Below are 15,000 nucleotides of genomic sequence, written 5' to 3'. Positions count from 1 at the left end.
TGTTTAGTTTAAACTTATATGTTCATTGTTTAGTTTAAACTTATATGTTCATTGTTTAGTTTAAACTTATATGTACATTGTTTAGTTTAAACTTATATGTACATTGAGTTTAAACTGCACCCTGACCTCACAGCTTCCATTGAAGCCCCTCCTACTCTCTTGTGGGAGGAGCTTAATAAAATACCCACCTGCCACATTTTGAGGGGCGGAGCTTACGAAAGCCCCACCCCTTTGGGTGGGGGGGTTACTTAACTGAAAAAAAACACCTTCTCCGATTGGTCCGTTGCCGGGAATGGGCGTGCCAAGGGGGCGGAATCCAACCCTTCATCCCCCACCCCTCACCCCCCAGCGCCGAATTTACATCCGAAGCCCCGCCCACATGCCCATATTTGGAGTCTGTAGGGAGGGGCGAGGGCCGAGTGGTTGAGGGTGGTTGTAAGGGGGGGGAGGGGGGAGGTCCCGGGGGTTCCTTCCGGCGGCAGCGGTTTGGTTTGGCGGCGGTGGCGTCGTCGTCGTTTGCTCGTTTTCGGGGGGGCCGTGTGCGCGCTCCTGGTGGTTTGTGGCGTCGTTTTCGGCGTCTTCGGCGTCTTTGGCGGCGTCGTTGACGGTGACGACGACGTGGGGGGTAGGGGGGGCCGCCTCGCGCGAGGGTGCGGACATTTTGGGCCCGCGCTCTGTGTGTGGCGGGCTGGGGGGGGGTGCAAAGCAAAGCAGGCTGAGGGGAAAATAATAAAAATTAAAATTTTTGTCAAATAAATATTATATTACGTTGCCATATCGTTGTTAGGTTGGTGTAGACACTAGCCAGTGAGTCGTTTCGGTGGGGGGGGGGCGAAGGAAGGAGGCGAAAGGAAGGAAGGAGGGAGTTTGAAGTCGATTGTCTTGTGTGGTTTGGGAACGGCCGAAGGCTCCCCCCCACACACACACACAACACACATACAACACATACAGTAAAACACACAACACACAACACCACACCCCCATTTCTTCTCATCATCGCGAGGCGGCTTCGGCGTGCGTGGGGGGGGGAGGCAGCCCCGGGCCCACACAGTTGAGGCGGGGGGGGGGGCCGCGTGTAAGGATGGCGATGGAGGAGGAGAGACGCAAGCTGAGGGAAATCATCAACCACTGGAACGAGAACAGACTCGACCTCTTCGAGATCAGTCTTCCCAACGAGGTGAGTTGTGTGAGTTGTGTGAGTGGGGTGGATGGTGGTGTTGTTGGTGGTGTTTGTGGTGGTGGTGTTGGTGGTGGTAGTTGGTGGTGGTGGTGGTGGATGGTGGTGTTGGTGGTGGTAGTTGGTGGTGTGTTGGTGTTGTTGGTGGTGGTGTTGTGGGTGGTGTTGTTGGTGGTGGTGTTGTTGGTGGTGGTGGTTGGTGTTGGTGGTGGTGGTTTTCGGTGGGCTCGCTCGCCACTTGGGTGGCTTTAGTGGAGCGGAGTGCGTGGAGAGACTTCTGAGACAAACGCCGCTCGAGTTGGGGGGGTGAGTTGTGAACTTGCGGTGAAGGTATGGACGTCATTGTTGTTGTTGTGAGTTGTTGTGGTCTTGAGTGAAGTATGGTACAAAGGCATTCACCCAGCAGTGCATTGACAGATTAAACATTTCCGCAAAGTGTAGCACCTGAAGCCTCATCCAGCAGTAGATTGACAGAGTAACCACTCCACACAGTGTAGCATCTGAGGCCTACATTTAGCAGTGGATTGACAGAGTAACCACTCCACACAGTGTAGCATCTGAGGCCTACATTCAGCAGAGGATTGACAGAGTAACCACTCCACACAGTGTAGCATCTGAGGCCTACATTTAGCAGTAGATTGACAGAGTAACCACTCCACACAGTGTAGCATCTGAGGCCTACATTCAGCAGTGGATTGACAGAGTAACCACTCCACACAGTGTAGCATCTGAGGCCTACATTCAGCAGTAGATTGACAGAGTAACCACTCCACACAGTGTAGCATCTGAGGCCTACATTCAGCAGTGGATTGACAGAGTAACCACTCCACACAGTGTAGCATCTGAGGCCTACATTCAGCAGTAGATTGACAGAGTAACCACTCCACACAGTGTAGCATCTGAGGCCTACATTTAGCAGTGGATTGACAGAGTAACCACTCCACACAGTGTAGCATCTGAGGCCTCATCCAGCAGTAGATTGACAGAGTAACCACTCCACACAGTCTAGCACCTGAGACCTCATCCAGCAGTAGATTGACAGAGTAACCACTCCACACAGTCTAGCACCTGAGGCCTACATTCAGCAGTGGATTGACAGAGTAACCACTCCACACAGTGTAGCATCTGAGGCCTCATCCAGCAGTCGATTGACAGAGTAACCACTCCACACAGTCTAGCACCTGAGGCCTACATTCAGCAGTGGATTGACAGAGTAACCACTCCACACAGTGTAGCATCTGAGGCCTCATCCAGCAGTCGATTGACAGAGTAACCACTGCACACAATGTAGCATCTGAGGCCTCATCCAGCAGAGGATTGACAGAGGAACCACTCCACACAGTGTAGCATCTGAGGCCTCATCCAGCAGTCGATTGACAGAGTAACCACTCCACACAGTGTAGCATCTGAGGGCCTCATCCAGCAGTGGATTGACAGAGGAACCACTGCACAGCATCTGAGGCCTTCATCCAGCAGTGGATTGTAAAACGGTAATGACATCGATTGTGCAGCACCTGGTACAGTGCGAAACAAGTACACCTGTCAACCCCTTATCAGTGCCTAACTTATTACAGACCAATTCAGACCCATTTAGTCACCCAATCCCCTTATACATATATCAACGTTCATCTTACAAAGTCCCATCACAAGGGAGAAACGCAAACAAATGGACAAAAATGTGTTTTTCCTGTATTGAAACGGCTGTACGTCATATGGACCTGAAAACTCAATTTCCATGTGTAAGAATACGGGGTTGACAGGTATGCGGACATATCCGTAGATACGGTGTGTTTGTGAGGTCGTTTTAATGAGTGCAGTCACATTGACTCCTAACTTGAACAGGCGTGGTGAAGTATGGTCAAACTACCCTCGGCAACTGACCACTACCTTCATTATTTGCAGCGTTGTTGCATAGTTGCCGAGCACCTCCCCAAAACGCCAGACGGCCAGAAACAAGCAGCGCTAGTTAAAGTTTGAATAGATTTCAAGTGTTTTTGACAAAGGTGTCTCTGTACAGCACATGATGATGATTATAATTATTTGTCGTTTCCCGTAATGTCAAATATGTCCCAGACGTGTGACATCTCTTAAGTCAAGGATTGAGGCGATTCGTCTTTTTGATTTCCTGAAAGTCTCAGTCGGTGGAGGAGGTGTTGGTTGTTTTCATGGAAAAATTATCCCCACTGGTGCAATCTCAATCAATGGCTGTCACCAGCTCTCGGGATGTCACGGTTTTTGTTGTGCAGCGTTCTGATTGTGTCTTGGGGTTGTTATTGCGTGCGTACCAGTACGGTTGCCTGAAGTTTCGTCCCAAAAGCTCGGTTCCTGAAAAAGCTACCGGCATCTCAAGCGAAACGTCGGCGCATCCACTTTGAACAAGACACGGGCGGCCCATCCTGAAATATTTATCGCAGTCGCGTAACCATCGCTCCTATCGTACATACAGCCTGCTTCCGAAGTCGACTTCGGAGTGCATTATTCATCCGTTCACTGTTCAGAGGCTTACAACCAAGTTGCCCTGAATGTGTCCAGACTGTCGGCCCTCGGGCAAGCTCAGCAGATTTTTTTTGAGCCTGGTCAGTGCTTGCAAGGGTGAATTGCTTGGCAATGCCAGATTGTGTCGTGTGGGTGTGGGCAGCGAGATTGTCCGGATACTAAAGTAGGACATTTATTCCTCTATTTAAGACCGAAACAGGAGGAGGATTTCTCCACATCTCTGGCCTTATGATGCTGGTTGGAATTACAACCAGCATCATTTTGTGGGTTTACTTTCCAACACACCGGTTTGCGGAACTAGTAATGAATTTGCACGTTTAGTTTCGTGACAAACCTTACTAATTGGCTGTATCGGGTGGTGGCGGGTTTAACGACACTTTTATATTTACGCGATCTAACCCAAAAAACCTCTGTGAAGGACAGTGGATTATTTAATCCATCTGTGTGGAACTTTGAGTGTCCTCCCTTTTCCTCGTGTACACAAAAGCAAAAACGCTTATGGATTTGGCCAAACGATTTCAATCTGGCAGTGCCCTCTTGAATTCAATCTTGAGACTCTTCGAGGTTTTTCTTGGGGGTAAGTAATCACCATTATGTTTGTGGCCATGCGACCCTCAAGGCGGCGAACTGGCACAAATTAAATGCAAAAGACAAAATAAGGTGGGGTTTTTTTTGGTGTGCAGACATTTCTGACGAGGGTTTTTCTATAGAACTTGCTGAACATGACAACCTGGTTTAGTCACGGCTGGCTGCCCATATTCAAACGCAAAGATTCCAGTGCCGTTGCTGACTAAGCACTGTAGCAATGGCCACTTGGAGCCCTTCCTGCCGACTCGTCATTCTCATCGGCCACGGTCAATTCGCTGCTGGATGAAGGCCTCCAAGCCACTGCCACCTCTTGCTATACTGGACATCTTGTGAAAAGAGCTTCATAGCTCATCAGATTCCTCGAGTATAAATAAAGATTCTGATGATTCTTTGATGTAACATTCCACCCAGCTGATGCCATCGCTCCATCTCCTCTGGTAGACGTCCTCTCAGATGTGTCATCCCTCTTGGCTACCACCTTGTCAGCAGTCTTGACCGTCCGTCATCAAAACTTCCGCTGCCCAGTTGACATGAATAATAAATAATACGGCCAGCACCACGGATTCCTCTGGTTTGCTATTCACACATCGATTCGCGCATGCGCAATCTCTGTTTTACAATCGTTATGTTTACATTATAGGGTGTTTTTGACCTGTCCTGCCACTGGTAACTGCTATATTCCCGACAATGTTTAAAAAATAAAAGCAATTCTCGGATGCAGATTGAGTGGGGGAAAGTGTCCCGTGTGTGGTCCAGAGGTAATAGGGAGAGATGTCGGAGGTAGCTCCGGCATATCCTCTTCCGTGGGCTGTTGTTCAACACGAAGAGCTGATGCTACTCTGCGAGAGTTCCGAATATACGTACATACGTAAAACTTCTTTCGCGTCTGAGAATGGATTCTTCGTTTCGCGACGTGACAGCCGATGGCTCGGCCGGGTTCAAATTTGGGAGGGAAATCTCATCGCCGACAAAGTAACCAATGATTTAACCGACCTTCAAAACCTTGAATGGCAAGAATTTATTGGATCGCAATTGTTGTGCAGGGTACGGGGCGGGGGGTGGTAAATTGCGGCGCCCAGTTTTGCAGCGCGGTACTTTGCTCGCCGTTTACGATTTGTCCCAAAGTCCGCGAATTGCAGAGCGAGCGCCCCAGCGAACCCGCGACCCCGTGTGACGACGCTTGAACTTGACGCGACCGAGCCAGCCGGTGAGCCAGCCAGCGAGCGAACGTTCTCCCAGGATAATTGGGCTCCGGCAGATCACGTGGACGTTGAGGGCCCCCCCGGGGTGCATACACGACGAATAAGCTGCATTAGCAATGGTGGGCTTAGCGATGGCAGGTCACGGTAAAAGCTGTGTCCTTTTCTTGCTTCCGTGGAGTGAAATTATGAACTACTGTATTTTAATTTGACCAGTAAGGACCCACTGACATCTTTTTCAGAAGCGACGTGGCCGTTGCAAATGAAGTGGCTTATCACAGGGCAATTGGAAGCGGCCAAATACTCTGAACGCGCGTCAATTCTAAATGTGGAGGGGAAAAACCGGAGGACCCCGGAGACAGATCCACTCCACCACAGGGAGAGCGACACGCGCAAACTCCAAATATACAGACGTCGGGGTCTGGATCGAACCCACGACTTCCTGCATACCAGGCAAAGTAGTTAACATCTCGCCACCACGGAGTGATGGTTAGCACACGGGAACTGCAATTCCAGGTGTCATCGTTTCGATTCAATCTCCAGGCACAGCAGGTGACTCAAACGTTTCTTGGGTTTTCCCCTCCTTCCCTCTGTTGTCCACCCAGCGGGTATGAATCGGTTGCACCGCAGTTAATGGGCAGGTTGTATGTGGTGGTGTGTTAAAGTGTGGGTTCGCCCACCTCTTCCAAGACGTCTGGTCAGCGTGGAAGAGGACGCCAAAATACCCTCTCAGAGAGGGGCGCGGGGGGTGCTGTACCATTCCCTTTGTTCAACCGGGTCAGAATCCATCAAGATGCGTCGTCGCTTAGGAGGGAGGCAAGGAGAGGTAGGGTGTGCTTGTGTCATTCTTTACTAATAAGGTGGGTGTGCTCATGACTAAATCGCACAGTGTGTCTAAACACCTCCGATTAGCGCGGTTGGCTTGCGTATCGTGCGAAAGAAGTTCAACATACAGATCAGAATCTTGATCAGTTGTCTTGAGCCCCAACCGTCCAGTCGTTTGTATTTATATATGCAACCTTGGACTGATTTAACTTTATTTGATCTCATCAGCAGTGTTATTGGCTCAGAGCAACACCACTTGGTAACCCTCATGTTATGAGCGATGTAGTAAGAGCAGCCACTTGTGATTTAATGTGGGAAGGTAGTTGTACTAGTTGCGAATAAGATCTTAAAATAAGTTTTAGTGCCTTTTCAGCGAATTGTACTGAAACAAATGCAGATAATGCCCGAGCTGATAAGGAAGTTGAGTAGATATGGGAATGTAGGGTGGAGTGGTGGCACAGTGGTTTGCCCGAGTTAATTTCTTTGACCGTGGAAAACTTGAGTGGAGGGTGATACCTGAAACGAGTGCTGAGCAGCTCTCCCTTCATCAACCTGCACTTACCAATGTGGTGAAGTATGGTCAAACTGTCTCCCGGCATACCGACACAGCATGGGTAGGCGTTCATCGAGCAATTGGAGCCAACCGTGCTCATCGCAAGCGTACCTGTGAAGGTACGAGATGGTTTGCTGCAGCGCAAGACTCTTGAGATGATGATCATGGTGACCTGGGAAGGTCTAGCAATGGATTGATCATGACTGACGATAATGAACGATAATTGTTGTCCCCTTTGCCAATCCACTGCTAGATGAATGCCTCCTCCCGCACACTCTGTCGTCATGGGGTGTTGTTTGACTTTACTTCACCATGCTGGTCAATGCGCGTGAGTTAAACGGTCGATTAAACAACGTTGTGCAGATAAAGCCAGTGGACTACACACTTTTTTTTCATACAAACTTTCATAAGACTTTGTGGCTCGTGAACCACAAGTTGGTGGTTCTTCAGCCCATGTACCTAGGGAGCCACACGTACCATGTAAACTAAACTATATGAACTATTTTTTTTTATTTGACCAGGTAAGGCCCACTGAACTATATAGCTCTTTTTCAGGAGCGACCTGGCTATCACAAATGATAGCCCAACGAAGTGGCTTATCATCGTGTGTAAATTTATAGCAGCCAAATACTCTAAACACGTGATTTTGATTCTCAAATGTTGAGGGAAAAACCGGAGGACCCGCGAGAGAGGAGACACGCAAACTCCAAATACTCTATACCGCAGGCGTCAGGGTCGGGATCGAACCCACAACCTTCTGTATACCAGGCGAGGCAGTTAACTTCTCGCCACCGTGCCGCCCCTCTGACCGGAAGCACATAGCCTATTACATGCGTGAAGACGTCCAGTACAAAAGACGAAATACTGTATATAGTAAATATACATTTAGTACTGTAATACCCCAGTTTACGTCATGGGGTGGGGGGTATGCGTTCATGAAAGGTGCGACGAATATGGAAACGACATCAATCAAAGCAATTTACAGGGGAGCAGTGGGTGGTGGTGGTAGTAGTGGGTGGTAGTCGTACTGGAAGGCTGAGAGGCGACGGATAATGAGAGAGGACGGACAATTCCGTCAACGACGTGAGTGTGTGTGGGGGATGAGGCGACGCAAATCGTGCAGCGGTGTTCATAATAAAGTGAAGACGTGTTTGCGAAACGACATAACAGGGGCAGACGTAAATCGGGGTATTACCATCTATAAATGTTGGTATATGTAAATAAATATATCATGAATAGGTATAGATGTAACATATATGAATGAAAATATATTTGAATATTTATATATTTCTTAGATTGTTTGAACTGGTTCTGGGCGTACCCTAGTACTGCACGGCCTTCGCAGGTGCTCGCTAACGGCCCCTTCCTCAGAAGTCTATGAAGGCTATACGGGGGATCTTTGTCTGATAAGTCACGTGGTACGTGTGGCTCCCCCAGGGCCACGTGCTTAACAACAACCGTGAGGTGCCGGAGTCACTTAGTAAAAACAAACCGGCTTCTACTCATTTATTTTCTTCCCGTAGAAACGTAAAGCGGTCGGGGGTTGATTGATGAGCGAGCACCCGCTCAGGATTCTTTCGCTCGCTCGCTGGCGGTCAGTCGCCACGTCGCCCATCCATCACCACGTCCCACGGTGTTGCAGTTCCTGTGACTTTTTCGTCTTGTCCACACTGTTGTTCAACCACCATCACCGTGAAATACTACGCGCAATCTGCTTCACGGTGGACTTTAAAATATCCCGTCACCTCGTTTCGAAATGGGTAGGCTGTTGCGTGCCGGCGTCACCGTCTGAATTTTCCAAGTTGAAAAAAATTACACAGGAAATTACTGAATTACTTCTATGTTTATTTTACCCGGTAAGGCCTACTGAGACGCGACCTGGATATCACAAATGATAGCTCAACGAAGTGGCTCGTGGAAATTTATAGCAGCCAAATACTCTAAAACGCCTGTTGATTCTAAACGTGGAGGGGAAAACCGGAGGACCCGGAGAAAATTCCACGCGACCACGGGGGGAGAGAGAGAGAGAGACATGCAAACTCTAAATATACAGCAAGCGTCAGGGTCAGGATCGAACGCACGACCTGTATTATCCACTTTGTTGAGCTATCATTTGTTGACAGGTTGCTTCTGAACAATAAGTACATTTCTTAGTGTGTGTTTGTCTTGTAGGATGGGAATGGTTTAGTTTTATTTGTATGTGCTTGAGTGATTTGTTTACCTTTCTTGTACTTTGCACCACGATCGTGTTTTCTATTGTTTGTGCTTGTAACGTTCTTACCTGCCCCTACTGGACATCTGGGAAGAAGAGCTTTTTCGCTCATCAGATTCCTCCAGTATGAATAAATATTCTGATACCAGGCGAGGTATTCAACACCTCGCCACCATGGTGCCCATTTGGGATCTCGCGTAGCTACGTTCACCCGCTGTCGTGAAACTCCTGCAGGGACCATGTGAAACACGGCGCCTTTCTTCAACGTCACGAGTCCCGAATTCGCTGAATTACCATTAATTATTGTAACTCGTAAAAAGTCGGTCGGACGTGAACCGATTGGTACGCGTACACGTGTACGTGACGATGGGCAAAAGTAGTTTTCTCCAGGGTAGTGTACGCAAGAGAGGGCCCTTGCCTGCGTGCCAGTACAATGTCATTCGCCCGCCGAACCCGGCTCACAACCACAAAGCCTGCCCTGAACTCGTATTGATACGACGGGTGACAGACTGTGGTGGTGGTGGCGTTGCGATAAGACCAGACCGGCCCTGCCTGCTTTTTAAAGGGGCTTCGCGTGGGTTTCCGTATTGCCTTTCGCTCCGGCCCACATACCTCGTAAAACTTCCGCATTGTGGTTTGAACGCGGTCACCGACGTTCTGATTACGCCATACGCGTGTCTGCGGTGACGACCGCGATGTAATGGTTAGCCAATCGGACTTGCAATCCAGAGGTCGTCACATCAGTTCACTTTCCCTTCCCTCCTCCCGCCTCTGCGTAATTTCCACACTCACTTTGCTGTGGAATTTTGAAAGGGGCAATCAAAGCCACGTCCATACACACTCTGAATTATCATGCCGTTATGAAGTCAAGCGCTGTTGACTTTTGCTGCACATCTGGTAACGCAGCACTGTGGAGGCAAGCATTGGTAGATCACAAATTCCTTTTACCCCGCCCGCCCCCTTAACCATGGGCATCGAGATGACCACCTGGTGGCTTATGGCCATGGGTATGGTGGCAATACAGAAAGCGGGTTTAATTTCACCTCGGTGGCGAGAGTCTGATTCTTATTTTTATCAGAATCTATATATATCTTGGAGAAATCCGATGAGCTATGAAGCTCTTTTTCTCAGATGTCCAGTTGTTTTCACAGATGTTCGGTAGTTATCTCCCTCGCCTGGTATGCAGGAGGGTTTGTGTTCGATCCTGACTCCTACCTTAACGCCTGCTGTATATTTGGAGTTCGCATGTCTCTCGCCTCGTGGTCACGTGGATTTTTCTTGGGGTCCTCAGGTTTTTCTCACCATGTTTATAATCAGCATCATGAGTTTCGAGTAATTGGCTGCAATAATAATCCACACGATGATGAGCCACTAAGTTGAGCTATCATTTGTGACAGCCAGGCCGCTTATGAAAAATATCTATATATTGCTCAATGGGCCTTACCTGGTGCAATAAAAATTACGATATCACTTCTGGTGTTATGGCTCGAGTCACACACACATTGTCTAGAGATGCATTGTTTACATGCACATGACAAGCAAATTAAACGGTAGTTAATGTGGTCGGCCAGCGACCTCTGGATTGCAAGTCCCAGTGTTCTAACCATTGCAGCCGTGGAAACGATGGAGCCAGTTTTTTTAATTCCCTACCCACCCATTGCCTCTTGGTTAGTCGATCGGCACGTTGCGTGCGTGGGGTAACGTGTGGGTCCTCTTGCCTCTTCCGAGACATCTGGTCAGTGTGGAAGAGTAGGCCAAAGCACCGTCTTGAGGGGCCCTTTGAAAACTATATTGTAAACTATTTGTATTTTACCAGGTCAGGCCGACTGAGCTATATAGCTGTTTTTCAGAAGTGGCCTGGCCACAAATGATAGCTCAACGAATTGGCTCATGTGCAAATTCATAGAAGCCAAATACTCTTAAAGCATAGCAGCATGATGTTGATTCTAAATTTGGAGGAAAAAACCATAGGACCCAGAAAAAAATCCACACGATAACGGGGAGAGAGAGGGACACGCAAACTCTAAATACTATATAGGGCAGGCGTTCAGGTCGGGATCGAACCCATGACCTCCTGTATACCAGACGAGGTAGTGGACATCTCCTAACCACCTTGGCGCCACCCGCTGTAGAGCTTCCTCCAGTCTAGCACCTTTCGCCACCAGTAGCGTGACCACGCAAATTGCAGGTGCTGCTCTTTTTGCCTCGGCGAATTCCGCATCTGCGGGTGGCACTTTATTTTCTTTTAAGAACCGCTTTTGCAAATTCGACAGAACGGTTCGATAAATATCGACGGTGGCATTAAAGCTGTACAAGCTTCTGCTGGTGCCGGTGGTTCTTGACGCAGGCTGCCGTGCCAGCGCCCGCCCGCCCTACAAAACGTTTTTGCTTTGCCTCGCAAATGTGTCCCTCATCTGGTGTGCAAATTCTCCCTCGGGCGTCCTTGGGAGTGTTTATGCAAATTAAAGCATGTGCCCCCTCCCCCCCCGCTTGATTACCTCCCGACCGGCAGAGGTGTATGTGGGGACAATGTCAACGCGGTTGCCCTCGACACTTTGGAGACATCGCACGGTGGATTTGTGGAGTATTTCGGCCTACAGTCTGTTCTATAATGCGGCGGTAGTTGCGTTCCTCAAGAATGCCGCGTTGTGGAAAAATCGCGTTATAATGAATAATATATAACGTAGGGGGGTAAAGCACGGTCCGTCCGCGATAATGCGTGAGATGCGTACGCAGGCCGAACAAAGACTGAGGCGCGTGGGTGGCGCCTAAAAGCATCCAGCAGCATCCCGCCTTGTGCGACGACGCTACCGCTTCTTCCTCCTCGCGCGACGTAGTTTTGCTCACTCGATGGCGCGCTATTTAAAAATTAACGTGTTCCCAAATACATTCATCACGTTATATGCAATTCACGTTTTGAAAACACGCAGCCTTATAGGAGAACAGACTCTCCGGCAACTATTCGCTTAACGCGTGGCGTTTACCCGACCTCCTTTTTGCTGCAACGTGGGTTCGTCCGTTCGGGAATACTTTTCACACGACAAGAAACGCGCGCACCGTTCTCACGCGGTTTCTGAGCCGTCGACGGCGAACTACTTTCTTGAGCCGCGCGGCTGAGTGGAATGGGAGCACACGGAGTGATACAGTAGAGCAACGTAGTGGCACGTACCCTTATCTCAGTTCTCCGTCCCACCGTGGGAATGACTGCAGGCTGAGTTTACGGTGCAAACGTGACTCGGTAACTCGGTAATTCCCCACTTCACGTGGAACTTGTCAGGAACGTATCTATCGCATTAAATCAGGAGTGACGGTATTGTTATTATTTTGATGACACGTAACACGTAGGCTTTCGCAACCAATATCATCCATAATAGAGGGTTTTTTTTGGTTCGATTGCGTGAATATAAATGTCTTGCTAATTCCAGAAAGAATCAGAATTGGTTATTGTCTTATGAAGTTGGTTTTAATCACCACTAAAACGTCACGGTACTCGAATGATAAATGTTGTAGTGGATTTACTCTTACCAGGTGTGCTGAACTAGTAACTACAGATAGTCCCCGAGTTACGATGGTCCGACTGACGATATTTCGCTCTTACGATGGCGGTAGCGATACGACAAAATTGTAAATTATTTTTAATTTCGCGCAGCAGGCAAACGCAGCAGCGTACGAGGTACGATACTGTCCGTTGGGACGCTGTGCAGTATTGTAATTAATAATTAATAAATACATAATGGAAATAGTTCATACAGTCCGGTACTGTAAATTACTCTGTTCTGCTAAATTATCACCATTCTTTAAGGCTCCTGGGTAGGCTAGGCCATCTACTACTTACGATATTTTTGACTTGCGATGGGGTCATCGTAACGCATCCCCATCCACATCGTATGTAGGGGACTACCTGTAATTGCGCACGTTTTGCTTAGGCGACTAAACCTTACTAATTGGCTGTGTCTGGGTGGTGGTGGTGGTGTGTTTAACGACACGCATTTACGCTATTATTGATGATGCACGTTTGCCCAGGAAAGCCTCGCTGATTCTCGAGACTTTTGCAGGAGGGTCCTGCTAAGTTTTTCGCAGTAAGGGTGTGAGATTTAGCTGCTGCTGCTGCTGTTACTGCTGCTGCTTCCTGTGTTGTCCCAAATGAGTAATTCGCAAGTAATTTTTCGCCCGTTGGGATGTTTTGGGCCTATGCCAGTTTCATTGTGTGATGGTTTTAAAAACAAATGGCTATGGGAGGAGACCAGAGAACTCAGAAGAAACCCCATGCAAAAGTGGGGCCAAGAGAGAGACAGCATACAAACTCCAACACAGAAAGGTGCCCGAGTTGAGAATCGAACCCAGGCCCTTATTGATGTGGAGGACGCACTGTGCTGCACTGCTGCTCAAGTTTAATAATAATAATAATGGTGAATATGATTGTATTATTTGGGTGCGGTGATACACTTGATGCAATGCATTGTTACAGTGGCTCACAGCTGGGGGGTTTAATCCTAACGTCTGATCAACGTTCATTGTTGCTCAGAGGTTTTTTTTTATTACTCATGTGTTGATGTAAGTCTTGTGATAAGCCTGGTTAAGCCGAATAAAGAATGTAAGGAATTACACCTAGGCAAACTCTTGTACCTGAGAAATAGCGAAGCATATACAAGTGGAGAGTTCTGCTCTGTCTCCACACTTAAAGGGGTGCCATGGTGGCGAGATGGTATCTCCCTTGTCTGGCATACAGGAGGTCGTGGGTTCAATCCCGACCATGATGCCTGTACATTTGGACTTAGGCTTTCGCGACCAATATTCATTTCGATTTAAAGCTTTCGTGACTGCAGGGATTCATCTTCTTGGTTCTTTCGGTAAAGTCACGTAGAAGGAAAATAATAAAAATAAAACATAATAAAATAATTCTCACGACGTTCTCCACCTGCTTGCGTTGTGGCCGAAACGTCGTGAGAATTATTTTATTATGTTTTATTTTTATTATTTTATTATTTTCCTTCTACGTGACTTTACCGAAAGAACCAAGAAGAATATTATTCATAATAAACGTTTTTGGGTTAATTCGCGTGATTTATAAATGTGTCGTAACCCTCCACCACCCGACACGGCCAATCAGTAAAAAAGTGTCACGTTGACAAAAGACAAATAGTTCACTACTTTAGCCCACCGGTGTGTTGAAGAGTGAATCCACAACATTTTCAATTTTTGAGTTGTACGACCTTTCGCTGGTAATTATATCCAGCATCTTCGGGCGATTTACTGATTGGCCGTGTCGGGTGGTGGCGGGTTACGACACATTTATAAATGACGCGATCTAACCCAAAAACGTTTATTATGAAGTATATTTGGAGTTTGCACGTTCTCCCCATTATTGGGTGATTTTTTCTCCGGGTCCTCCAGGTTTTTCCCTCCACGTTTAGAAATCAAGGTGCATTTTAGAGTGTTTGGCTGTTTTAAAAGTTAATTTGATAAGCCACTTCGTTGAGCTATCATTTGTTATTGCCAGGTCGCTTCTGAAAAAGATCGATATAGCTCAGTGAGCCCTTAACCTGCTAAAATAAAAAAAATCACCTCCGGTGTTCATGGCTTGAGTCACACGTATTGTCTAAAATATACAATGGGTATTTGCACATGACAAACAAATAAAATGGTAGTTAATGTGACCGCCAGAGACGTTTTGCAAGGCATCCGCATTAACCACAAGTACTTTGTGGCTAAACATGCAAACATATTATCAGGGCATGTTTGTTTGTGTGGTTAATGCAGACTTGATGCCTTGCAAAAGGTTTCTATTTGGTGTTTGAACATCTTAACACAACTCCTGTTTCATTGCCAGAAAGGACAAAACCTATTCTTAATATTAACAATTGGCTTTCCAGATCCATATTATCAATGAGCATTTGAACACGTAGGCTTTCGCAACAAGTATTATTCGTAATAAAGGCTTTTTGGGTTA

The 15,000-nt window shown here is 47.6% G+C and overlaps 1 protein-coding gene across 1 annotated transcript in view; it reads left to right on the top strand.

Annotated features, from left to right (window-relative positions):
• Positions 1 to 467: 467 nt before the first annotated feature.
• The window catches only part of LOC144735742 (afadin-like), a 209,275-nt gene continuing 194,742 nt past the window's right edge, over positions 468 to 15,000 (top strand). Inside the window, 1 exon segment of the mRNA XM_078618239.1 lies at positions 468 to 1,177. Coding sequence (XP_078474365.1) covers positions 1,082 to 1,177 — 96 coding nt within the window. The 5' untranslated portion in view covers positions 468 to 1,081.

This window comes from Lampetra planeri, chromosome 57 (genome assembly GCF_965212315.1).
Source record: "Lampetra planeri chromosome 57, kcLamPlan1.2.h2, whole genome shotgun sequence".
Lineage (NCBI taxonomy): Eukaryota > Metazoa > Chordata > Hyperoartia > Petromyzontiformes > Petromyzontidae > Lampetra > Lampetra planeri.
Note: the sequence above shows the minus strand (reverse complement) of the source record. Positions and strands in the feature narration are given on the sequence as shown.